The sequence below is a fragment of the Lampris incognitus genome, chromosome 3 (genome assembly GCF_029633865.1).
Source record: "Lampris incognitus isolate fLamInc1 chromosome 3, fLamInc1.hap2, whole genome shotgun sequence".
NCBI classification, from domain to species: Eukaryota; Metazoa; Chordata; class Actinopteri; order Lampriformes; family Lampridae; genus Lampris; species Lampris incognitus.
In genome coordinates, this window is record NC_079213.1 from 26,201,361 (window position 1) to 26,228,638 (window position 27,278).

The 27,278-nt window shown below is 47.4% G+C and overlaps 1 protein-coding gene, 1 long non-coding RNA gene and 1 other non-coding gene across 3 annotated transcripts; 1 reads left to right on the top strand and 2 right to left on the bottom strand.

Annotated features, from left to right (window-relative positions):
- Positions 1–7,349: 7,349 nt before the first annotated feature.
- Positions 7,350–7,461, bottom strand: trnal-caa (transfer RNA leucine (anticodon CAA)). Its single transcript has 2 exons — positions 7,424–7,461; positions 7,350–7,395 (listed from the first exon to the last, which is right to left on the bottom strand). It is a non-coding gene; the product is annotated as a tRNA-Leu (tRNA).
- A 4,376-nt stretch (positions 7,462–11,837) lies between these two features.
- On the bottom strand, positions 11,838–19,628 carry rad51ap1 (RAD51 associated protein 1). Its single transcript, XM_056277831.1, has 9 exons — positions 19,336–19,628; positions 19,201–19,250; positions 16,134–16,272; positions 15,214–15,320; positions 15,038–15,127; positions 14,726–14,860; positions 14,382–14,633; positions 14,131–14,268; positions 11,838–12,351 (listed from the first exon to the last, which is right to left on the bottom strand). Exons 1-9 carry the CDS (start codon positions 19,350–19,352, stop codon positions 12,224–12,226), a joined length of 1,056 nt encoding a protein of 351 aa, XP_056133806.1. The 5' UTR covers positions 19,353–19,628; the 3' UTR covers positions 11,838–12,223.
- A 757-nt stretch (positions 19,629–20,385) lies between these two features.
- Positions 20,386–27,207, top strand: LOC130109047 (uncharacterized). The gene is made up of 3 exons (XR_008809965.1): positions 20,386–20,463; positions 22,408–22,440; positions 27,108–27,207. It is a non-coding gene; the product is annotated as an uncharacterized LOC130109047 (long non-coding RNA).
- The last annotated feature ends 71 nt before the right edge of the window (positions 27,208–27,278 follow it).

Below are 27,278 nucleotides of genomic sequence, written 5' to 3' on the forward strand. Positions count from 1 at the left end.
GATGGTGACATTCTACCACCGCTTCATTCCCCGAGCCGCCTTTATCATCCGGCCACTGTACGAGGCGCTGAAAGGCAAGTCCCCCAACCAGGCAGTCGACTGGACAGCAGAGCGGGACCGTGCGTTCACCGAGACTAAAGCTGCGCTCTCCCAGGCTACCCTGCTAGCGCATCCTTCACCTACAGCGCCTATTTCCATAACCACGGATGCATCGGACGATGCTGTTGGTGCGGTTCACGAGCAGTGGGGGGGGGGGGGCTTGGCAGCCTTTGGCCTTTTTCAGTCGCCAGCTTACACCCCGAGAGCGCAAGTATAGTACTTTGACAGGGAACTCCTCGGTCTCTGGCTCGCCGTCCGGTTTTTCCGGTTCCTGCTAGAGGGCCGCGAGTTTACTGCGTACGTGGACCACAAGCCCCTCACGTTTGCCATGTCCAAGACGGCCGAGCCATGGTCCGCTCGCCAGCAGCGACAACTCTCCTACATTTCGGAATTCACTACCGACATCCAGCACGTCGCTGGTAATTCTAACCAGGTAGCTGACTGCCTCTCTAGGGCAGTGATTGGAGCGGTCCACCTAGGCCTGGACTATGCACAGATGGCCGCTGACCGGGCCACGGACCCGAGCATCCTCCGTCTCCGGACCTCCGACACGGGGCTCCGCCTGCAGGACGTTCCTTTCAGCGACACAGGTGTCACCCTCCTGTGTGACGTCTCCACAGGACAGCCCAGGCCCATCGTCCCAGACAGCTGGAGACGCCCCGTGTTTGAAGCTGTGCACGGCCTCTCTCATCCAGGCGGTAAGCCATCCGTGCGCCTGACCTCTGCTAAGTTTGTGTGGGAGGGACTTAAGAGAGACGTGAAAGCGTGGGCCGACTCGTGTGTTGCCTGTCAGTGGGCTAAGATACACCGCCACATTAAGGCGCCCCTGGAACGCTTCGCAGTGCCGGAGAGACGATTTGACCATGTCCACGTCGACCTGGTTGGTCCCCTACCCCCCTCCCATGGGTTCACCTACCTCTTCACTGTGGTGGACAGGACTACGCGCTGGCCTGAAGCTGTTCCCCTGGCATCCACGACGTCTGCTGATGTGGCCCGGGCTTTTATTGGGTCGTGGGTCTCACGTTTTCGGTACGCCTTCCGACCTTTCATCTGACCGCGGGCCACAGTTTACCTCAGAGCTATGGAATGCTGTGGGTGAGGCTCTGGGCGTCAAGCTTCACCGCACTACCGCCTACCACCTTCAGGCGAACGGCCTATGTGAGCGCTTCCACCGGTCCATGAAGGCTGCGCTTCGGGCTACTCTCAAGGACTGCAACTGGGTCGACAAGCTCCCATGGGTCATGCTGGGCCTGCGGACCGCCCCGAAGGAAGACCTACAAGCCTCCTCTGCGGAGCTGGTGTACGGCACGCCGCTGCGAGTCCCAGGCGATTTCATGCCCAACGCAACGCGTCCCTGGTCAGCTGTGGACCAACGAGCCTCCTTGCTGGACGGGGTCAGAACTTTCACACCCGTCCCTACCGCCCAACACGGCTCTTCGGTGTCCCAGGTGCCCCCAGGTCTGCAGTCAGCGGACTACGTGTTCATCCGTCACGACGCACACCGCCCCCCTCTGCAACCCCCTTATGACGGCCCCTTCCGCGTCCTGGAACGGGGAACTAAGCACCTGGTGGTGGATTTTGGGGGCACGGCCGAGCATGTTTCAGTGGACCGAGTTAAACCCGCACACCTGGACTTGACGCAGCCGTTGGAGTTAGCCCAACCTCCTCGTCGCGGTCGTCCCCCGGCTCCGCCTCCTCCCCCCGTGGAGGCCCGCGCTGCCTCTTCTGCTCCTCAGGCCGACCTCCACAGGCCCGCATCAATGCCTCCCAGAGACACTCCGGCCCGTTACCCGGAGCCGCCGCGGACGACCTGTCGTCCCCCCGCGCCTGCCTGACTTCGATTACTAGGGCGAATTCTAGGGGGGCTCATGTGGTGGACACGTATTGGGGATAGAATTCACCCCAGGAACTAAGGGTTAAGTCAGGATTGCCCTGGCAGGTTAACGCAGGGTTAAGTTATGGTTGTTCAGCCAGTTTTCTGGTTATTCTTGCCGCCTCTGCTCAGTCGAGCTGTGGTTTTGTTGTCTCTCTGATTTACCGTTGATTAAAGAAAGTTGCCTACACGGCTAAAGTGTGAACCTACGGTCTTCTCCGTTCCTTCGGCTCTACAACACACTCATTTTATTCGGAAAGTATTATTTATGTCGAGAAGATACTTCTACAGACATTACAGCACGCATATTGGTACGCTACCTCAGGCATGTATAAAAGTAACCTTGTGGTGACCCACATCTATATAACGAGAGACATTCACCTAAGAGGACGGTGTACCGTTAAGGGAAGAGGCGAGGGGTCAGATAATGCACTTCCGCTTCCGGTTCTGGACAGAGTGTCATTGTCGAATGTATGACATGCTAAGTTGGAGCTAGTAAACTACCTCGACTACGTCTACTCTCACGTCTCCTGTCTCGTTGTTTTCTAACTCCACATTGGTGACCCCGACGTGATCGAACTACTAATACGAGTATGTCTGACAACGAAGACGCCGGGAATAATGCTGCCGCGGTACCCGCTCCCGACGCCGGTGCTAACAACATGGCTATTGCTAACGCTAGCATTTACGCCGCTACTGTGAAGCTACCCGACTTTTGGCAGCATAATCCACGGCCGTGGTTTCAACATGTGGAAGCCCAGTTCCAGCTAAGAGGGATAACGCAGGATGCAACGCAGTACTTCCACGTAGTGGCGGCGTTAGACGCATCGACAACGGCGCGAGCAATGACACTGTTGGAAGCTCCGCCAGCTGCTGGCAAGTACGATGCTATAAAGACATTCCTCCTGAAATTATTTGAACTGTCGGAGCTGGAGAAGGCAGACCGTTTACTGTCCCTGAATGGCCTCGGCGACGGCAAACCGTCTGAGTTAATGGAAAAAATGTTGTCTGTGCTGGGATCGGCTGATCCGGCCTTTCTTTTCACACACATTTTTCTGAGGCAGCTCCCCGCCCCTGTACGCACAGCACTAGCCAGTTCTCCTCTCGCCGCCTCCAAGGACTACCGTTCTCTGGCTGCTGAAGCAGACAGGGTTTTCCTGGCCAACCGGCAACAGCTTGTGCATGCCCTACTACCCCACAAGACCGCCCCACCACCACCTGTGTACGACTATATGGACACCGCGGCTGCGGTGACAGCCCGCCACCAACCTGACGACGGGCTCTGTTATTACCATGCCAGGTTTGGGGCAAAAGCAAAACAGTGTCGCAAACCCTGCAGTTACAGGGTTCAGGGAAACGCCAAGGCCGGCGCTCGTTAACGGCTATGGGCGCCGGCCGTGACTGCAAGCTGTTGTTCATCAGAGACTCCTTGTCGGGCCGGCGGCTGCTGGTTGACTCTGGCGCTCAACGCAGCATACTACCAGCACAAGCTGTGGACACGATGACCGACAGTCACGGCCCCCAGATGGACGCCGCCAACGGCACGTCCATTCGGACGTACGGTATCAGACATGTGGACGTGTGTTTTGGCGGCCGACGTTTCGGCTGGGACTTTGTGATGGCTGCTGTATCCACCCTGCTCCTAGGTGCGGATTTCCTCTGTGCTTTCAACCTGCTGGTGGATGTTAAAAACTGTCGCGTGATTGATGCCGTCTCTTTTGCGTCATACCCCTGCACGCTTGGGGGGGCTGGAGCGCTGTGCCTCACTAACACACTTTCCACCGGGGATCCATGCCAACGCCTGCTCGCAAATTTCCCCGAGCTCACCACACCCACCTTCTCCTCGGCGGTGGCCAAGCACGGCGTGGAACATCATATCACCACAGTGGGCCCCCCAGTTTACGCCCGGGCCCGACGCCTCGACTCGGCCAAGCTCGCAATAGCCAGGGAGGAGTTTTCGACTATGGAGCGCCTCGGCATTGTCCGCCGTTCTGACAGCCCGTGGGCTTCCCCTCTTCACATGGTTACTAAGGCCGACGGGGGTTGGCGCCCGTGCGGGGACTACCGTCGCCTAAACAATGCCACGACCCCCGACCGGTACCCCATACCGCACATACAAGATTTCTCTACCCACCTGGCGGGCGCTGCCATCTATTCCAAAATCGACTTAGTGCGGGGGTATCACCAAGTGCCGGTCCACCCACTGGATGTCCCAAAAACGGCTGTCATCACACCCTTTGGGCTCGTTGAGTTCTTACGTATGCCTTTCGGCCTTAAAGGGGCGGCGCAGACGTTTCAACGCCTTATGGATTCTGTGCTCCGCGACATGCCATTTTTGTTTGTGTACTTAGACGACATCCTCGTGGCCAGCGCGTCGGCGGAGAAACACATGACGCACCTCAGACAGCTGCTCGACGGTCTCAGCGAACACGGCCTCATCATCAACCCAGCTAAGTGTCAGTTCGGGGAATCGTCCATCACCTTCCTCGGGCACCACATCACTCCACAGGGGGCCGTTCCCCTCCCTGCCAGGGTTGAGGCTGTCACCATTTTCCCCCGCCCCCGCACTGTACAGTCGCTGCAGGAATTCCTGGGCATGGTGAACTTTTATAACCGTTTCCTGCCCCGTGCCGCCCACATCATGCGTCCCCTGTATGACGCCCTGCGAGGTAAGAAGTCTAAGGACGAGCTGGACTGGTCTTCGGGGATTGACGAGGCTTTTGTGGCCGCCAAGACCGCGCTGGCCAACGCTGCGCTGCTAGCTCACCCGTCGCCTGCCGCCCCCATAGCCCTTACAACGGATGCCTCCGACTATGTCGTGGGGGCCGTGTGTGAGCAGTGGGTGGGGGGGGGGGCTGGCAGCCGTTGGCGTTCTTCAGTAAACAACTCCGTGAGAGCGAGCGCAAATACAGCACCTTTGATAGGGAACTACTGGGTCTCTTCCTCGCAACCAGACACTTGAGGTTCCTATTGGAGGGCCGACAGTTCACCGCTTTCGTGGACCACAAACCGCTGACGTTCTGTATGGCCAAAACCTCAGAACCGTGGTCTGGGCGTCAGCAGCGCCATCTCGCGGCGGTTTCCAAGTTTACCACGGACATACAACACGTGTCGGGCAAGGATAACTTCGTCGCCGACTGCCTTTCACGGGCGGTTGTTAACGCCGTTCACTTGGGGCTCGACTACGCCGCTATGGCAGCGGACCAAGCCAAGGACGCGACCGTTCAAGACTACCGGTCGACCCCTACGGCGCTACGGCTGGAGGACGTGACGTTCGACGCGGCCAACACCACCCTCCTCTGTGACATCTCCACCGGTCAACCGCGCCCCCTGGTGCCTACTTCCTGGCGGCGCCGAGTTTTCGACACCGTCCACGGCCTTTCCCACCCGGGAGTGAAGGCCTCGACCAAGCTGGTGAGCGTCAAGTTCGTTTGGCCTGGGCTCCGTAAGGATGTTAGAGCCTGGGCCGGCTCGTGTGTGGCATGCCAACGCGCCAAGGTGCACCGCCATACCAAGGCCCCTTTGGCGCCGTTTGTGGTTCCAGAGAGGCGGTTTGACCACGTCAATGTTGACCTGGTGGGTCCCCTGCCCCCCTCCCGTGGTTATACGTTCCTCCTCACTATTGTGGACAGGGCCACCAGGTGGCCAGAGGCTATTCCCTTGTCCTCCACGACGGCAGCAGAGGTAGCACGGGCGTTCATCGGCTGCTGGGTGGCTCGTTTCGGCACACCTGGTGACATCACGAGCGACCGGGGCTCCAAGTTTACCTCGGAGCTCTGGACGGCGGTCACTGAGCACCTGGGGGTGAAGATCCACCGCACTACGGCGTACAACCCGCAGAGTAACGGACTTTGTGAGCGGTTCCATCGGGACATGAAAGCCGCTCTGCGGGCAAGCCTCACTGGCTGCGACTGGATGGACCGGCTCCCGTGGGTCATGCTCGGCCTGCGTTCGGCCCCGAAGGAAGACCTCCAGACCTCCTCCGCTAAGCTGGTGTATGGCCAGCCCCTGTGGGTTCCGGGGGAGTTTCTTCCGGATGCTACGGCTCCCTGGTCGGCCGCCTCTCACTCAGTGCGTCCCGGAGTGCTGCAGGTGCCTTCGCTCCCGTTCCGATGTCTCAACACTGCCTCCCCCGGTCCTACGTCCCCAAGGATCTGCCATCGGCGAGGTACGTCTTCATTAGGCACGACAGCCATCGGTCCCCGCTGCAGCCCCCATACGACGGGCCCTTCCGCGTCCTGGAGGCGGGGGATAAGAACTTTGTGGTGGACATGGGGGGCAGGCCGGAGCGGGTCGCTATAGACCGTCTCAAGCCCGCTCACTTGGACATTGGGGAGCCAATGCAATTGGCCCTACCCCCCTGGCGGGGGCGCCCTCCTAGGTCGGCCCCGGCACCTGCCTCTTCCTGCTTCGGCCCCGCCTATGGCCCGGGTTTCGGCCCCATCTGTTTCCCCTCCTGTGAAGCGCAGCCGTTATGGCCGCAGGGTCCGCCCCCCGACTCGTCACCTGTTTTCCCCGTGACTTTGCACTATGTCATTGACTGTTCTGTTGTAGAGTCTATTTTTATGTTCATGACTTGCGCTTTTGCTGTTTTGCATTGTTTTGTGTAGGTGAATTCTGGGGGGGGGCTGTGTGGTGACCCACATCTATATAACGAGAGACATTCACCTAAGAGGACGGTGTACCTTTAAGGGAAGAGGCGAGGGGTCAGATAATGCACTTCCGCTTCCGGTTCTGGGTAGAGTGTCGTTGTCGAATGTATGACATGCTAAGTTGGAGCTAGTAAACTACCTCGACTACGTCTACTCTCACATCTCGTTGTTTTCTAACTCCACAACCTGCTAATTTTCCAACATCTCGGATCTATTCTCCATTGTACTTTATCACCTCTTATTTCGCCTGTATAAGTCAATCCTTGCGTATGCATCTGAAGATCGTTGGGTTGTAGTGTTGTTACTCTATGTTAAGTACACTGAGAGAGCCACGAAACCGGAGCCAAATTCTATGTATGTGCAAACCTACATGGCCGATAAACATGATTCTGATTCTAATTCTCTGATCCAGTCTTCTCTGAATAAAGGCAGTATTTACTACACATCGCAATGCAAATAAAAATGCTGTAATCTTCCTTTCACTGTTTGCAGGAACTCTTAACAAACGAATGCATTTTGTTTTGCATATAAAAAACGCACCTATCAGTCTTTATGCATGCTCAATAATCCAGGTAAGAAAATGAAAGAAAGTTGAATCAGGTCATCTGGATACAACGTTTACTGAGCAAAACGTTTCATCACTCAATTTCACTGACCTCTTCAGTCTCGCACTTTGTTTTCTTCAACGGGATAGTCAAGGTGAATAAATCGTTCACAATAAATCATGTCAGAAGCGGGATTCGAACCCACGCCTCCATTCGGAGACCAGAAGCCTCACAAGTGTGGAAGGAAATAAACCCTTGAGTCTGGCGCCTTAGACCGCTCGGCCATCCTGACATACTGACGCAGCCGCTTAGAGGAGTCATCAAAGGTTTCTCGCAATACACGCTGTGTCCAGATGAACTGATTCAACTTTCTTTGAGTATCTATCAAACATATTTTGACACAACATAAAACCATATGAACACAACATATTTCTAATACATCATTGTATTTGTAAGCATGTCTTACAAGTACAGAAAAATATATCACACAAAGACAAAATATCACGTGACTTTTGGCACTCTTTCCGCCCTGACGGAGTTAAGGATTTTTCCATAAATGCCCTGAGTAATTCATACTCCATAACAGCAGGTGGCACTGTGGGTCAGTTTAAATGCACATGGGAGGTTGAGCAGAGCCGAGTTGGGCGCAGCCACCATGACGTCAACCATCCCCCTCCCCCTCATCGCCAGCTTGGGTTTTTTTGGAGCCGGACGTGACCATGTTTGGACGAGAGGGTAGCGCTGGCGAGGAGCGAGGCGTGGCTCTGACTTGAGAAACCGTGGGCACTTGGCAGGCTGGAAGCCGGGGACCGCTGGTGGTAGTCGCTAGCGTTAGCCTAGCTGTGACGCTAAGCGGCGCTACGAACTTGACAGGACCGGGAGAAGAGCGCCTCAGCCCCGGCAGCTCGTTACCGGACGCCAAAGCAAAAGTCGAACCTAACGTTAAATTAATCGGTTATCTGTCGTTAAGATTACACCAGCGTTTAATAAGATTAAGTTTTATCAATATTATCCAGTGATTCAAGTAAATTATTTGTTGAACACATTTCCTATCGCTATCAATATTATGAATGTTAATTAGATTCTGTCCGAATTTAGGCATGTGGCTTACCAGTATATAACGTCAGACATCAAAGTAAAGTTGCTTTTGTGCTTAACACTTCCGTAATGGCGCAACCAGAATGTATTGAACCTTTCCATAAGGGATAGTTTGGCTGTCACCTGCTTTTACTCTTCTTGACATCTTGCTGTGCTTAACCACATTTAACCTACCGGCGTTAGTGCCTCATGTAGTTTATGTCAACGAGGAAATAGCTCTTAATATTTGTTGTGAAATATTTTTCAGAAACATGCTAGCAAAGCACCGAGAGGGTACCAGTCTTTACAAATATATTACAGTGCTTGTGCGCAAAAGAACTCATGAAAGTATATTTCAGGAGTAATCTAAATACTCAAGTGTTGCACCCCCCCTATTACCTCGTTTTATCATATCTGCAGCATAATGTCAACATAAAACAATGCCCCACAATTATTTAATATTTTCCATAACCTCCGTCATAATAATTCTCCCTCCCATAGCGACGGTGTGGTGCCCAGAGAGTAGCTGAGACCTTTGTGACCTGCCTTGGTATGCTGGATTTAGGCCTTCTCCCCTTCTTCTCGTTCCCTTTGAGGTAGAGTAGCGCCGGGTGTTCTCCATTCACTGCAGCAGATCATCCCAGTGATGGAGGAGGATCTGCAACACCTTCACCGGCATGAAGATCATGTTCCACATCCTGACCAGGAGATGCAGATGGAAGGCTGGTCCCACTCCAGCGAGGACTGGTTGACGTTGCACATTTCAGTAAATGTGCATTTATAATATTTGCTTCGTATGTCTTTACTTCTGACAGATATCTCTTACATATTAAATCCCGAATGCCAGCGGAGAGAGTAAGTAATTTCTATAATACAGCCGAAAACTATTACGCACCGGTGTTTACCTCTTCCACCAGATGATAGAAAGTCAGGTTTCTAATGGAAGGTACTGCACCCCCCTCCCCCCCCCCCACACACACACACACAAAACTGTCCAGACAAAACCAGTACATAGATTTGTATTTCACTTTAGATCTGTGCTAAATTGGTCCCCTTCTACATTCTTGGTAAGTTAGAAATTATGGATGACACGTTTTTTAAAAGGTGTATCTGATCCATTTTATTTCACCATTGCACAGGAAACAGTTCACTAATTCCAGTCAAACCCTGCATTCAAGAAAACATACATATGTATTAGAAGTGCTTCAGAGGGAATATTTAACCTTTTAATAAAATTACTAATACATGTTATCTCTTTTGCATGACTCCAACAATACACATGCACTTGAACTATACAACAAAGTCTATCATTTTTGCATTGACTGAGAACAATTTAGATGGAATGTTGTAAGTACAGGTTACCCAAAAGTTTCCGGAGAAGTTTGCAAAGTAATTGAAAGTGCTTTGAGTGGCTGTTGCAGCTAGAAAAGCGATATAAAAAAAATGCAACTTGATTGATTGATTGATATAATTGATAATGATATAATTTGGGGTCATCATTTATCACACTTTTTAAACCTTGTGGTAAAACGTCTAGTGATACCTTCAAACTGTTATACCTGAGGTTCACACCCAGAAAGGAGATGAGAAGATCTGTTGGGATTCCAGCGCCGTCTTCTCATGCACCAGCTGGTCCAACCTGTCTGGAGGGAAGCTGTGAACAAATATAACTTAGGTTACCTGCTTCTTCACATACTTCTTTACGTGCAAATAAGAAAATAAAAATATATGGAATGATATACTAGACAGGCAGATCATGGAACTGAACACTAATTTTAAGGTGGACAGGTACGGGTTTATGAGAGCTGCTGCTGCTGCTTGCTTGCCTCAGTTAAACACTTTTGGTGACGAAGCATTAATACAGCCCACCAGCACACACTTTTCCATCGCTGTGGAAGATGCAGAACGTGAAGCGTTTGTACAGCAGCTGAAGAGAGAGGTCACGGCAGCCAGGGCCTTCCCATCACTTGTTGAAGTGCTCGACGCATGCCGCAGTGACGTGTTTCCCAAAATGAATCGTCTCCTACGATCATCTCCTCGTCACCTTACCCATAACAAGATGTGCTGTTGAAAGACTTCAGCTGTAATTTGGATAAAAACTGGCATCAGGGCATCAATGATGACATACAGACTGAACTCTTTGTCCCTGCTCCCCTTTGAAAGAGAACCAACTGACTCGTTAGACTATAATGAAATGGGTCCAGTGTTCAATACCAACCCCATCGTCTCCTGCTCTAATCATCAACAGTAAGGGTAACATTTCCTATGAAGCTTGCATCTATAACGCCCTATAAGCATCTATAATGCCCTATAAGCATCTATTGCATCTATAATGCCCATACTTTCCTATAATGTGTATTACAATGACTAACGGCTACGGCTGAAGGCTGTGAAATAGCACTGAAGTCTCATGCATCTCTAAAAACTCCAGCAAAACAAGTTGGCTATGATGCATTATGACATTTGACAGATAAACAGGCTAATGATGACATATTCATAATGGACAAATGTGTGTGTGTGTGCATAAGGCTAATTTGTTTTGAATCCCCTCACATATATCGTATTGTCAAGTGATGGTAAAACAACAGGCCCATTGGCCAACAATACAAAACTGTCATTGGGAAGCTGAAATGACAGTGTGTGTGTGTGTGTGTATGTGTGTTTTACGTGGCCGCCGTGCCAAATTGCAGATGTTTGCTCCAGATATTCGGTTGTTGTTGTTTCTACTGTTAGATACGCCGGGTGGGTGAAAGGCGCGGCGCCTAATAAAGGGGAAACTCGCGGCGAGAGGGTCAATGACAGATGAGGCCGGCAGAGGGAGTCGGTGGGCGGAACAGTACGGCGGGGCGCCACCGCAGGCGGAAGTGGAGGTTCCGGGAGGGGAAGCGTGGGATATAAACAGTCAAGTCACGTGGAGAGGACTGCACGGCGTGCTGCAGGTCAGCCGCTAGCATCCGGCTACCCAGCTTGTTTGGGTGGACCCCGTCACATCTGATGGAGAGACGATCTCGAAACAGGCGGAGACGAGCCATGAGTGCTGGCCGAGGAGTCTGCTGAGATGCCCCGCTCCAGGGTCCAGTGTCGGAATAGGACCTGAGATGAAAAAAAAAACAAAGACTTTCCACAAGTACTTAAAAAGCTGGAAAGCGCAATAAAATCCTCTTTGGGTAACTCAGACGAGTTGCATTATTTGTCCCCACATGAGCGACCACTCGCCTGGTGGAGGACGGGAGGTAGCGGGTCTCCCCCGGGACTTTGTTCAGGGTATCAGGGACTGTGGTTGCAGGGAAACAGAGTGGCTGCGTTGGGAGAAAGGATGTTCCTGATTATGGAATCCCCAACTATTAATGTGGCTGGGGGGGGGGGCGTGTATATGTAGTGAGTTACTTCAAACCAAGCCAGTGAGATACTACAGCCAAAGAAAATCATGTTCTTTGCGTGGATGAGACCACAGGAGTAAAGCAGGTGATCTTTGAATTTGTTGTCTATTCCAATAGGAACAATCACTCCATGGTCAGTAGAAGCTGGTGAGCTACCACGGTTAAACATAATGCAATTCAGATATCCAGAAATAGTGTGGACACTACTGCAAAAGCCTGACAGTCAAGCCGCAGTAAGCTTACATTTTCTGAAAGAAGCCACAAAAACACACGACTACCCCAAGATCTTCTCACTTTGCCTGGGTAAAAAAGTAGTGTGTGTAAATGTGACCCAGGGGACCAGGGTCACTTTTCGGTCTTTCAAGATGAGCTGAAGAAGGCCTCCTGCATCACTTCAGTCAAAATATATTTTATTTCTTTAAATGTCCAAAATTGAAAACGAGGGCAAAAAAAATGTAAGAGATGTTTAAATGCACCTTATTACAAACGAAATGAAGACACCGAAGGACAAAGAATATTTGAAAAGTCATAACTACAAAATGAAATTATAAAAGGTAACGAAAACAGGGCTCCACTGCCTGTTTTCGTTGGTAAAAGTCAATGGCTTGGGACGCTGGGGTGCAGGGGTTTGACTCGAACCAGACGAGACAGTCCCAGCCGCAGACCCTGTCCTGGAGACTTCACTACTGTAGTCTGTGATGAAGAGGGACTTCCACCGATCTGACCTGGGGACAATTTTCAATGGAAAATATAATTAATAAATGCCATATTCAAGCCATTCAACTCCTTTTTTCCAATTGTGTACAGTTTGTATTCTACACATAGTAACATCCTTGCCCTCATAGTCTACGGCAAGCTATTTTATAATTTATTCACTTTAAGGTGCTAGTCACTCAAAAAATTAGACGCTAGTGCTTACTTTTTAAACGCTAGTTGCCGTCCTGACTGTCACAAGACGCTATTGTGAAGTCACTAGTTGCTAGAAATTAGACTCTAGCTCTATTAGAATAAGCATTCATTACTAATTTGATTATGACTAGTCACTTTCCTCTTTAACTAGTAACAATTCAATAAACACTAGCTCTTTTATTTTAGTTTCTAGTACATAATTTAAAGGAACTAGGCACTAACATATTCTTACTAGGACAATACCACGCTGCTTATCCATCGAACTTTATGAGGTGTCATATCAACTTTTTATTAACTACTGGTCACTGTTTAAATAACACTAGTTGTTAATCCAATTCTACAGATCATTTATACATGAGTTACCAGTAACTATTCATCAATGACTAGTTGTTCGGCTTTTCACTTGTCACACCTACATTACTAGTAGTTATCCAGTATTAACAAGTAGCTTTTCAATTAAATCTAGTTTCTATTCCAAATGAAGATATCAACATGTATGTTTTAACTTGACATGTTTTTTTAGTTAATATGACTAGTCATAACTAGATGTCAACATTTCAGATTTGACTAGTCAAAACGAGGGTGTTGGTGGTGTCACTGAACAGCAACTAGTCACTTTTGAAAAACTACTAAGCTTTATTCAAAAGCAACTAGTAACAGTGGGACATTCACTAGGAATTACTGGAATAGAAACTAGCATTGATGAATAATTACTCATGACTTATATACTATAACTACTAGAAGAATTGTCTTAGAGGTGATGGCCTGGCAGCATGTCCAGGGTGTCTCCCCCCCTGCCGCCCGATGACTGCTGGGCTAGGCTCCAGCATCCCCACGACCCTGACAGCAGGATAAGCAGTTTGGATAATGGGTGGATGGATGGACAAGTAAAAATGTATTTTTAGGCTTAGTATCTATATTTTAGCAACTTTACAATAGCGACAAAGAGACAGCCAGAATAATTACTAGTATTTTTTTTAAATACTGAAAAAATAAGCACAAATGTTTAATTTCTAATGCTAATCACTAAGGCTAATCACCTCAGCCATCTTTTTTATGCTGGGTTGCATTTAGGCACTAGTCACTAAAAATCAAATAACAGTACTTCTTTCTTTTTTTTAAGACACTTGTTGCTGTTGTGAAGTTAGTAGTTGCTAAAAAAGAAGATCCTTTATAAGAGTGACTAGCGCTTTTTTAAGACAGTTACTAGTAAAATACAAGAACTAGTGTTTATTGAATTGTTACTAGTTAAAGAGAAAAGTGACTAGTCAAGCCAATTAGTAACTAGTGTTTATTCTAACAGAGCGAGAGTGTAATTTTTAGCCATCCATTCATCCATTATCCAAACCGCTTATCCTGCTCTCAGGGATGCTGGAGCCTATCCCAGCAGTCACTGGGTGGCAGACGGGGAGACACCCTGGACAGGTCGCCAGGCCATCACAGGGCAACAGACTACTAAGCATATCCTTCCTTTAGTGAATGTACAATAGCATCTAGCGACAGTCTCAATAGCAACTAGTGTTTAAAAAAATAACTTCTAGTCTAATTTTTAGTGACTAGTGTCTAAAAGACAAACCGGCCTGCCATAGTCATACCTGGAGGATTCCACTTGGGTATTCTGCCCCCTGCTGGACTGACAGGCTTAGTAATGGAGACTGTGGTGGGAGTTAAAGCCTGTCGAGGTTCTGATGCAGGTTTAGTTAGCGGAGGACTTCTCCCAGGTTTGGTGGCTGCTATGAGAGACATTTTCAAAACACTTTTTAAATTCATAGTAAAAGTACAAAAAGAGACTAATTTTTACTTGCTTGCTTTTTTTTTAAGATTGTCTTGATTGTCTAGAGCAGACCTGTCGCTTGCCGTTTGGCTTTGGAGGTCTCGGTTGTTTGCGTTTCTTTTTTTAAGATAGGAGGCCCTGTCGCCTGTAGTTTGGCTTTGGAGGTCTTGGTTGCTTGCTTTTCTTTCTTTAAGACAGGAGGCTTCTTGCTCTTCTCATTCTTGGGTTTTTTTCCTTTCTTGGTTGCTTTGTTTACTTTTTTGACAGCGAATTCCTCGTCCTCGCTCTCAGCTGGCTCACTGAACTCATCATCACTTTCCGAATCTGTAAAGATATTGGTATTATATTTTTATAAAAATGTAAAAAATGCTATGTCAAAATGATGGTCCATCAAATATTAAGGGTGCGTCAACAACCTGGGGTCAAATTTGGCTGGTAGTCCTCATCCTCCTTCAGACTGCTCTTCTGCTGTTCTGTGGGTTTGGAGACAACCCTTCTCTCTCTGGATGGGGGGCAAGGTGACCCCTGTTCTTCTGCGATCTTGTCAAGGCCTGAGGAGAGGAAATATGCAGTTGTCCCAAAGACTTGCTGTACCCATTTCCACTATTGAAGGTGAATGTGAAACAATTGTCTGTAGTAGAGTCAAGCATGGGAATATCGAATGTGTGATTAAAGAAAATTATTTGTAATATACACTGCATGGTGTAGAAGATAAGCAAAAATTTCACCTAAAACAGCGGTGTTCACGCTGCAGTTTGAAAGGCGTTGAACGGATGGATCAACATTATCAGCTCCTGGAAGTGTGTCCGCAACATGTTCTAAGAGAAATATATAAAAATAAAAAGTTATTTAACAGTGCCGCTTTGCACTGCTTAAAAGTTCATTTTACTGTGTTAAATCTAACCTGTGCTGGAAGGCAAATGGTCCTGTTTCCCATCTGAAGCTTGGAGCAAGGAAAGTGTAAGGGCTGCTTCTAGATCTCTGTCAAATGACTTGTCATCCAATGTTCCCCTGCGGAAAAACATACAACACAAGAACTGATCCAAAGTTTGAATTAAAAAGATCAAGCTGTCTTTTCAGGCAGAATGCTTCTTCTCTTTACCAGATTTAACATAGTTTACCTCTCAGAAAACAACCTCCAAGCACATTTATGCTATGTTTGAGTTTTGCAGGAGTAATCATTCCAATATGTTAATGAAAACATCACAATGACACATCAAAACTTGCACTTTGACAGAGTTGGTTTGACATGATCAATGTTTCACTACACTATGTTGTTCTTTGGAATGGGACATGATGTCTGACGTGCCCCGGTTCATTATAAAAATAAACTAGATTCAGGACCCTTTCTTTCCCAGACATTAAGCTTGACATCACTGCAGCGCTTATTTAGAATTCAACATCAAAAGTGTCACGTGATATTGCCTTGTGACGGGCTTGGTAGTATTTTTTACCTACAAGAACTAGGTGTGAGGGCTTGGACTGGAGACAGAGAGGGACAGAAGAAATACAGTTGGCCACCAGAAACATTTTACTAAACGTTGACAAAACTTGACAATAATCACAGGTTAAATCCAATAACAAGAATTTAAGAACGCCTGGTCCATAAAGACAGCATTCTACAGTAGATTGAAGTCACTGAGTTTGTCCTCATTCTATTCCACAGTGCGATGCATATTTGCACTACTTCTCTGTCTCTGCTTGACAGATATGGACAGAGATGGATATGTACTCTACATACAGTGCATTGCTGGGAAAGTAAATCAAGTCTAATGCCTTCGGTCTTTATGTACACATTTATACAAAGATTACTTGGCACCGCACCTGCTCTTACTGCTCCCTCTGGCCTCTGAATCAGTCTCTTGGCTGGAGGACTTGCTTGATGATTTCTTCTGCTCTTGTTGTTTCACACCCTCTCTGGCTTTCTTGCTGGGCGGTGCCTTTGCAGAGAGAAAATCCTCATCTGTTCAGAATGAAGACATGGTATAAAGAAATACATTTTGTTGGTAAGAAAGATGTTGTGTGCTGTGATGAGGAAATATTTCTGATGTAAGATGCCTGATCTGAGGGGAATGAAATCTACTTCACTAATACAAAATATTATCCATCACCTACAGACAATGAACTATAGTTCATATAGCTTTTAGTAGGTTCTGAGCAATAATTCAATATTATCATTTATCGTCTTTCAGTGATATTGTATTGGAATGAAATTCAGAGATTGTTATAGCGTGATGCACAGTTTTGTTGTCTAAATTGATAGTAATGACATGACAGTCTATTACCTGAAATTTCTCACAAAATGATATCTAAAATATTTGAGGAAGTATCAAAGAAGGCTGAATCAGTTCATCTGGATACGTTTATTGACAGATACGTTTCATCACTCATTTAAGTGACCTCTTCAGTCTGACTGACTGTGGGTAGCCATCCATTATCCAAGCCGCTTATCCCAGTTGGGGTTGCGGGAAGCTGGAGCCTATCCCAGCAGTCATTGGGTGGCAGGCAGGGAGACACCCTGAACAGGCCGCCAGTCCATCACAGGGCCGACTCACACACAGTTTCGAAACAAAGATAACATTATTTTATTTAAATCTCAGACACTGATGTAATTTGCTTCGACATACTTCCAACAGGAAGTATGCAGGTATCCCCACCCTTATAAATAATACAGTTGCATAACGACCAAAACCAACTGCCAGTTTCATATGCAAATACAGGGGTGACCATTAACTAGAGTTTCAATAGCCATGTTCAATCCACAGAGGATTTGGGAATGTTTGCAATCACACCACTGTAAGGTGGCGACAGATGTACTCTTACCCCCCACCCCCACCCCACACACACAGTACAGGGATGGTTGTTCCCTCTTAACATAGATGTCTATACCCATCTACAGGCCAGTGGCCACTCTTTCAAGGATGAGGATGTGCACATCCTTGACAGGGAACGCTGGTTTGAACGGGGAGTCAAAGAGGCCATCTATGTTAAGAGGGAACGACCATCCCTGCAGCGGGGGGGGGGGGGGTAAGAGTACACCTGTTGCTATTTTACAATGCTGAGATTGCAAAATTCCCCAATCCTCTGTGAATAGTACACATGGCCATTGAAACGCTAGTTAATGGTCACGTTCATATTTGCATATGAAACTGGTTGTTATGCAACTGTATTGTTTGTTTAAAAGGGTGGGGATACTTGCAGTTAGTTTAGACTGAAGAGGTCACTTTGAAGAGTGATGAAACGTATCTGTCAATAAACGTTGTAAATAGATGAACTGATTCAATCTTTGATTTTCTTACCTGGATCATTGAGCATGCATAAAGACATTTGAGGCAGTATTGTTCAAAAACTAGTTTTGGTTTGATATTCTACTTCACATTATCAAACAGTTCAATGTGATGGACCTCAGATGAGCCCTTAAACATGGTATTTCTGCATCTGTAAGCAGATATCGTAAAATATATATCAATACCGTGTAAAATTCCCCGATTATCATAATAATATTGTCCATATTGCCCAACACTAGACTTTAGTTATGAGATGGAAAGTTTTGCTCTGCATGACCCCTGATATACACTCACTGGCCACTTTATTAGGTACACCTTGCTAGTACTGGGTTGGATCCCCTTTTGCCTTCAGAACTGCCTTAATCCTTCGTGGCATAGATTCAACAAGGTACTGGAAACATTCCTCAGAGAGTTTGGTCCATATTGACATGATAGCATCACGCAGTTGTTGCAGATTTGTCGGCTGCACATCCATGATGCGAATCTCCCGGTCCACCACATCCCAAAGGTGCTCTATTGGATTGAGATCTGGTGACTGTGGAGGCCATTTGAGTACAGTGAACTCATTGTCATGTTCAAGAAACCAGTCTGAGATGATTCGAGCTTTATGACATGGCGCGTTATCCTGCTGGAAGTAGCCATCAGAAGATGGGAACACTGTGGTCATAAAGGGATGGACATGGTCAGCAACAATACTCAGGTAGGTTGTGGCGTTGACAGGATGCTCAATTGGTACTAAGGGGCCCAAAGTGTGCCAAGAAAATATCCCCCACACCATTACACCACCACCACCACCAGCCTGAACCACTGATACAAGGCAGGATGGATCCCTGCTTTCATGTTGTTGACGCCAAATTCTGACCCTACCATCCGAATGTCGCAGCAGAAATCGAGACTCGTCAGACCAGGCAACGTTTTTCCAATCTTCTATTGTCCAATTTTGGTGAGCCTGTGCGAATTATAGCCTCAGTTTCCTGTTCTTAGCTGACAGGAGTGGCACCCGGTGTGGTCTTCTGCTGCTGTAGCCCATCTGCCTCAAGGTTCGACGTGTTGTGCGTTCAGAGATGCTCTTCTGCATACCTCGGTTGTAATGAGTGGTTATTTGAGTTACTGTTGCCTTTCTATCAGCTCGAACTAGTCTGGCCATTCTCCTCTGACCTCTGGCATCAACAAGGCATTTTCGCCCACAGAACTGCCGCTCACTGGATATTTTCTCTTTTTCAGACCATTCTCTGTAAACCCTAGAGATGGTTGTGCGTGAAAATCCCAGATCAGCAGTTTGTGAAATACTCAGACCAGCCCGTCTGGCACCAACAACCATGCCACGTTCAAAGTCACTTAAATCACCTTTCTTCCCCATTCTGATGCTCGGTTTGAACTGCAGCAGATCGTCTTGACCATGTCTACATGCCTAAATGCATTGAGTTGCTGCCATGTGATTGGCTGATTAGAAATTTGCGTTAACGAGCAGTTGGACAGGTTTGCCTAATAAAGTGGCCAGTGAGTGTATAGCTAAGTGGACTATTACTCAAATAAAGTTGTTAGTGTAGTATAAACTCGTTAAACCAGGAAGTTAATGAATCAAGGTGCAATAATATACTCACCATTATCATCAAAGTCATTTGAATCACAATAATTCACGACCTTTGTCTTCCTGTCAACCAAAACAAAATCACGTTAGCAACGGGAAAAAAACAGGAAGGCAATCTGAATAAAACAGATTAAATAACATTACAAACCGTGGTGGTCGGTCCATGACTTTAATGAAGAGGTCCCAATTAATTTTACTAGCTCTTGTTTCGAGGTTGGTCTATAGAAACGTGTCTACCATGCAAACCATGGATTAATGGAGAAGAATGGCTGTCCGCCCAGCTTTGCCGATCTGACGTTAGTCGGCGGTCATTCTCATAAACTAGACAGTGCCTGAGCCCATCCAAGATATGAAATAAAACTTGTTCAAATTTTACTAAATAACAACTTTAATCGTTTGCTCCGTCTCCCCGCAAGCAGCCATGGACACCATATTCCCACCGTTTTCAATCAGCCCGCCCAAACAGTTGTTGACCAATCTGACGATTGCTGAGCAAGATTCGTTTGTTATGAAACTTGGACATACATACAACCACTCTTTTTTTTAAGTTAGATAAATACCTATAATACATTTTGCTTACTTTTTATTGGTAAAATCGATGTAGTTATAGGCTACCGACTATATTTCTCTAAAAAGAAAAAAAAATATGTACCGTATCTGCCTCTACTAAATAGCATTGCGTCTTGTTCTGTGGCAAATATGTCAGCAGATGACGTTTACGCTAGGTTCAAAACAGGACATCCTGACCCCTTATCGGTACTATCTTGTTGTTTTTACTTACTACTTACTAACTGTGTGACAGCTGCTGCCAGTAAAGTTTGTGTTTCGCGGGGTGACGCTTTTCTCTTGCCATGTATTAAAAGAAAAAAAGCAAACCAACGTAACTAGTGAGTGAGGACGGGGAGGGGGCGTTTGTGTGTTTCATCACTGGATTTCCATTCTCTTGCATTTTTGCATGTATCTCCATAAATGCTTCAGATGATCGACCCGAAATTCAGAAAGCCTCTTCAAAATAAAAGCAGCTTGAATTATTTTCTTTCGTTTATTTTCCCCTTTCTTCATATTTAAGCTGTGCTGCTAGTCAAAACCAGTTCACCGTATTAGCAAAATTAACCAGTTGTAGTTACAGCCATCGCGTCCTTTTGTCAAACTGCTTTTTGTCTCTGCTATCTACATTTTGCAGGCTATGGCGTTGTCCCTCTGATGGTGAAGGAAGTCTCCCAGCAGGCCAGCAGATGGCAGTAAGAGCTTGGTGCTTCAGTATCATTATACGGAGGTAATGAATCTGACCTAGTGAGTGACATGAACCTGACATGTCCCCAGCCCGCCCATTCGCCCACACTCAGGCCGGAAGCAATCACGGCTCCCTCGTTTTCTCTTTTACTGCACTTCTGAGAGAGCAGCCGTCTCCCCAAGGGTTGTCATTTTCCAGCGTGTGAGTGGGTGGCTGTCAGCTGTGGTTTGTCACACAGTGGACCTGGAGGAGACTTGCTGTGATGTGATGGTCCGTGTCTTCGGACCCAGACGAGGGAGGAGGACGTTACAGCCATGAGGCCAAAGGGCCTTGTGGTCACACATTCCTCAACTCCTACAGTCAAGACCAAAATATCAGATCCAGTCATGCCATCCCTGCGGTCACAACATGACGCTTCCATTCACACGTATAGGTGTTTACATTGTATCCCAGACTATGTCGCAACTGCCGTGATAATAGCTGACATGTTAACCATCTAAGTAATTGTAAAGATTACCTTTACCACATCTCGGCTACAGTGACAGTGAGAGAGAAGGCTAATTTATTTGGCTCTCACTCGCTTACATGTAATGTTTTAACGTAGCACAGGAGACGATTTGGAGTGTTGTGTTGTGAAGGGAGTAAAAATGGTTCCGTCTCCAATTCCATATGCTCCCAAACAAAGTCACATGACTACAGCTGGAAGTAGACGCTTAAATAGAAGTAAACTTCTCTAGAATATTGCTCTAGCAAAAGCACGAAGAAAACTCCACTCTGTGTCAAGTGTTTTCAAGTATCTGACCATGACTGCAATTTCTAATCAGGCTCTTGTTGCTCAGGAGTGTACTTTCCAACCCGGATTAACATCTGAGAATTGGTTTTATACCTCTGCTTTGTCTAAATACTTCCTCTAAAAGTATCCAGAAATAGGTATAGTTAAGTACAAATGTACTCATGTAGAGTACTTGGTAAATGTACGTATAGTTACTTTGGAGGCCTGCTGAAAGTAATGATGTTTTGATCAGAATGAACTAAAGTCATGATGTTTCCATCTCTTCTTGGTCTTTAATCACAAATAGAGAAAGGGTGAGCACATTTCATTTGCACATCAAGTGCTGCCGTGCAGATAATGAGATGCATCATTAATTTAAGTGTTGGTGGGAGCCGTTACATTAAGCAGTGTATGGCTACACAAACGCACAAATGCACAGCTGACTGTACTCGTATAAAGAGATGCATAGGCGACGTGGTATGTAGGCAGGCATGCGCAACCGCTGTGTATAGAGCAACATGTAGGGATCACAATGTCGGGCGCTTATTGACTCGTTCTACAAATCAAATAGCCTTCAACAGTCAGAATTAAAAGAATGTAAGGAATCTTAAGTGGACCATAATATGTAACACAACCATAAATGACAAATATATGCACGGCATTGTTGGACAGCATTGCCAGATGACTATTTTGGAATTAGCTATACCCTTTGATTTGTTTGCCTACTTGGCAGTAGTGAGGTCATCAGTGTGCTTTATTTGAGCTTGTTATTTGGAAGTGGTTAGGAGGCAGTTTTTCTTTGTCAACCACTGATGCGAGTACTGTCATTATGTATAGAATTACTGAGTGGTAATTTGTGTGGGGCTCTCTCAGTCCGGTTTCTGTTGCCCTTGTATGGATGTTCCGCAAGTGGAGACTATAACGTTGTTTATATTCTAGACTAGAGAAGAAAGAAAAAAACAGACTTGTGCTCTAATGTATTGGTAGGGGTTGCAACAAAGGTAAGAAAAAAAACTTTAAAAAAAAAGCTATTTGAGGATGCCAGCATGCATAGTTTACATGGATATGAGTCACAGGTGTTGATTGTGAAATGAAATTGCACCAGAAAGAAGAAAACTTTGGTCCATCTCACCATTAACAAAGACATGTACTGTTATCCTGCATGTCAGATTTACTTTGATTTTTTTTTCTCTCTGTCTTTTTTTTTTTTACAGAAACAATACCCCCAAGGTCAGCAAGACATTTGGGTGAGTTTTGCACTGCAGGGGGCACTAGTAATGCACAAACCTCTGTCTAAATGTGGACTGATGACTTACAGAGTGTTTCGGATATCCGGTGTTGCAGTTGTGCCAGTGTGGTGGTGTTTTTGTAGCCTAGAAATGGCCTTCGGGTCAGATGTCTTTGGGCATAGACCCAGCGGCAACCACAGCACAGCCACAGCAGCCACGGCCTTAGCCAGGGAACGAGAGTGGGCAGGCAGGTCTCTCAATCAGCGGGTTCCGGAGTTTGTTTTCTAAGACCTCTTCTTTTTAAGTGCATGCTTTCGAGGACATTTTTTTGAGCACACACGCAGCAGCCACAACACTAATTGCTAGGGGGATGTGCTGCTTCAGAAGGAACAATCACAAAAAGACTCGGGGAAGTGTGGGCTACTGCCATGCCTTGCCACTGCACAAACTTAGACTGACAAGTGCATGTCTGGAAGATACCGTAAAGCGAAGTGTAGCGTGTTGCTTTGATCGCATGATTTGTCTTTGGTCATTCCAGGGAGTCGATTGAAGGGCGACAGACATGGAGAAGCAGTGACCGGTGCTGTCTGGTCTGTTGCTTTCACGGGCTGTGGTGACGAAATCCGAGTCTATGGAATAAGAGTAAAACAGTAACGCGTTCGCTTGTCTTCGAGAATCGAGCAGACATGCTATGAATAAACATCAAGGCAGCTGACTAATTCATAAATGCTGAATCATCATGAGGAAGAAAGTGGACTCCGGAGTCACTGGGCAGGGCGCGGAGGCTTATCGGTGGTATCGGGTCTGGAGGGTCAGGGATCTGCAGTATGATTATATGTGTTGACAGACACTGGGGATATAAACAGCATCAAAGGGGTCAGCAACCATTCAGGGCTGCCAATCCTGCACTTTGATACCATTCAAAATAGCGTCGCTGAAATATGCATTGTTTTCGACACTCCTGCGGGGTTACGTGAAGGGCAGCCAAAGAGCCGCCTCATTAGAACGACCTCTTAACGGAAGTCTAATTGATGGAAACACGGAGAGTCCAGAATGCTCGTTTTGGGCCGTCGTCAGGGGATGCTGCCCTCATCTGTCTTAGTGTTACATGGAGCTAGGCTGTTTTAGTTTCACCCTTAGTAAATCTTTAGTTCCTTCAACGAGAAGACTTTTCTCTGTTATCGCCGTTGTCCTCCTTTAGACGTGTGCCGTATTGGACATACGAATCTGACTGGAGTATTCGCTCGTTGATAGATCAGCTGTATCAGACCCTCTGGGCCCACTGCTGACAGTCCACCGCTCCCTTGTGACACACACACACACACACACACACACACACACACACACACACACACACACACACACACACACACACACACACACACACACACACACACACACACACACACACACACTCACACACACACTGTCCACCATAGCCATTAATCAGTGTCTACAAAACCCACTTGCGCAGCACACATCTCCTACTGTCGGTAGCCATGCCAGTGAATTCAGCTTTTCCACAGAAAATACAAGACACATAACACAATGAGCTCCCTTACATCATGTTTTTCTAAGCAGTAAATATGAAATAGTTGAACCTAAGTCTTCTTCCCTCATCTGAAATGGAGGAATAGTAGTCAAGACACTCACGTTGCTTTTTGGTACATTAGTGAGCACATGGTGCCCAGGGGGGGTTCCTCCATGTTATTTTGGATATCCCATTGAGACACACTACCTGCAATGCAGAGGATGACTCTCTTTTTTTTTTCTTTATTAAGTTTAGCTGGCTACCTGGACGGCGCAGATGGCATTTTGTTGAGCTGATGTGCGTTTGTAGTCACGCGTTAAATGAATTGTAGCGGTTGAATGTAATGCAGAGAATCAACATCTTGGAAAAAAAAGACTACTTCTCACAAGTTTTTTTAAAAGGAGGGGAGTGCAAGCCCAGTCAACCCACATGCCGTCGTCCCAATGATATGCTGCAATGCAGTGAATCCTGCCCGGGATAGGGATGGGGTGTCTTTGCATCGCTTCCACACCAGGGGCCGATATTTACAAAGCAAAAGCGAACGCGGACTCAGAAACTCTTGTTCTACGCAGGCATTTGGGTTTGACAGTGATCCAAAGAAGCTTTCTGGGCAGCGCTTACTTTGAGCATTTACTTATTTGAGAGATTGGTTTATCTTATATGCTGCTTGGCCCAAATGGCTGGCTGCGTTTTCTCCAGGTACTACCACTCTTTTCTTCTGTCGAGATCTCTGCTTACAGCTTCAGAATCACTTTTTTACACAACATCTTATGTTATCGGTAGGGTCAATCTCGGCAGCTTTCACATCCAGGCTCCAGTCTGTTGACTTTCCAGTATTGATATTGGTCAATCGGTGTGAGTAAACCACTGAACATGCCGGTAATGTTTTGCGACCTTCACAGCAAGCACTGTGCTCAAATATAATTTGACACCTTCGACGCTCCCAGGACAGAACAGGCCCAATGCCAACACCTTTGATTAACTCCTTGCGGATATAGATTATATCCTGCATACACGGTGCAACAGAAGTCGATGATATAAACTTTGTTGTGCCGGCAGGGCGATGGGAGTCCTATCTAGGATGACTCACACTTGCAGCAGTGTGCCTCCCGCCCCCCCCCCAAAAGAGTCTCCTTTCATCCATCAGCCAAATGACTTTGATCCTTATTGGCCCCACTGGCCTGCCCTCACACGCGCACACCGATCACCCCGCGGAGTGGGGTGGTCACATCCTCATGCCACACTCGAAGCCGGCGGCACCGTCTTACGTCCTACCGGGGGTGAGAACGTGCAAAGCAGCGAGCAAATGTGCCAGAGAATTCCTCGCATTCCTGGGCTTGGTCCCGGTGGCCTGGCCCGGTGTTGGGTTCCTGGGAGTGAGGGAAGAGGAGCCAGGGGAATCGGCTGCCGACTCAGCAGCTGACACCTCCTCTGATCTCTGATCTCTGTCTCCTCCTGCGGCTGTAAACCAAATTCTCTGACTTTCCAAAATGGCAGCCACGGTAAACGAACCCTTGGTCGCGGCCCGTGCTGTTTGGAGCTAATCTGCAAAATTTTAGCCCCAGCAGGCCATGACATGTGCGCGGGTGGCTGACCCAGCGGAATTGAGGCTAACGCGGGTTGCCGTGTGGGGCCTAAGGCTCGCTGAACTGTCTGATCACACCTTGTTAAACGCATGCTTCTGCATCTATCAGCTCTCCGGGGGGTCAGAATGGGATCATTTAGCTTAAGCCAGATCAATGGTCCTGATGTGAGGCTCGGTCCATCACTCGACTCAAAAAGGCAATCTGTACTTCACCTGCCTAACTTCACCGGGGATGCTTTTGCACTGCTCATCCCACAGTCCTCGTCTCAAAATAGGAGAGAAATGAGATGTACTCACTTGTCCCTGTCCACATGTTTGGGATCTGAGCAGAACAATCTGTTCACAGAAGGTGCGTGTTTAAAACGCTCTCTTTCCCTCAGAGTTAGCCCAGTCCAGAAATAGATGTTTTGTTTGAACTTCCATCCTTCCAGGTAGCAATTAAACTTGTGAATAATTGATCAAGGCTGCGTTGTTTAGCCGGTGGTCATGTGGGGATAAACGCGGCGTCTTTTATGATTTCGGTTGATGTCATAGACGCGGCGCCTTTCTTTTTTGGGGGGGGGGGGTGCTAATGTCTATTTTGTCACCTTGTCTCTCCGGGATGTTCTAGCGAAAGCTTGGCTGGTGGCCCATCTCTATATAAGCTTGATGACATTACGGATCGGGCTGTTTTTTAAGGAAACAAAACGTATGCGTGGGGAAATTTGCTGTGTCATGAACTCCCTGTTGGCTTGGGATGGCGAGCCGCTGTGGAAGTCACGCCAGCCTTGCTTCATTTCCCCTTAGTCACTCTGCCCATTTTAGCACCAGCCACGCCATTCTCTGCAAGATGCTCCGGCTGCAACCTTGAGAAAGTATTTCTATTCAGGGCGCTCTGATCTGACAAGGCTCTCCTTTGTCATCTTGCTAGAGTTCAAGGCCCAGACACCAACGCCGGTGCAGGGAATACATTTTGTTGCTTTTTGAGGTTTCGAAAATACACCTTTTTTTTTTGTGTGCACCCATTGCCTCATGATAACCGGCCACTGTAAGTAGATCAGTAGCACGCTTCTCGAAGAATCCTCACCCCTGTGTGAGGACTGCACGAGGCGGCGGTGGAAAATCCATGACTTAGTCCAGTTTCGGCTCCTGAATTATGCATCGGCTGATTCAGCAAGAGCCGGGTCCCCAAGCTTCACCCGGGGGTAGTAGCTTTTTTATGCCGCTTGCCCATATTGGCCTGGATTGAAATCCGATTCCGTCCCATCGATTCCTGCATGGCTGTCATGAGACCCGCTTTGCTATTCCCACCCTTGCACCGAGACGGTCCACGCGGTGATCCTGTGCGAGGAATCCTAATGTCACTTGAGATCAACAGTATCATCAGTAACATCTACCCGTTACATGAATGTGGTGCATGGAGGGTGTGTGTGGGGGGGTGGGGGGGTTTAGGAAGATCATTCATGAGCTTTTGTTGACGAACCCTACGCAGTCACGACTTTTGACATTAACGGCGTACAAAAGCATGCTTCCTGCTGTTTGCATTTTTTTACAGGAGATTTATGATTTTAACATTATACTTGCCTACAGGAGGCTGCCAGTACGCCTGCTCAGATGTCTCCTCTCGGCCCCCGCGTCCTCGGCCGGTCGTTCCCAGACATATAGTTGGCCTGACCCGGGGGACAGTTGGACTGAGTATTATTGACTGTCTGTGTTAGTGATTCTCATGTCATTCCAGAGAAATCCCCCTCCCGATGCAGG

Excerpts from the sequence above, each read along its gene's own strand:
- rad51ap1 (XM_056277831.1), bottom strand. Across the intron at positions 15,321-16,133 it reads AGAGGGAGCAGTAAGAGCAG|GGGAACATTGGATGACAAGT; the intron begins GTGCGGTGCCAA and ends GTTTTTCCGCAG. Across the intron at positions 14,861-15,037 it reads CGTGAACACCGCTGTTTTAG|GCCTTGACAAGATCGCAGAA; the intron begins GTGAAATTTTTG and ends TCCTCTCCTCAG.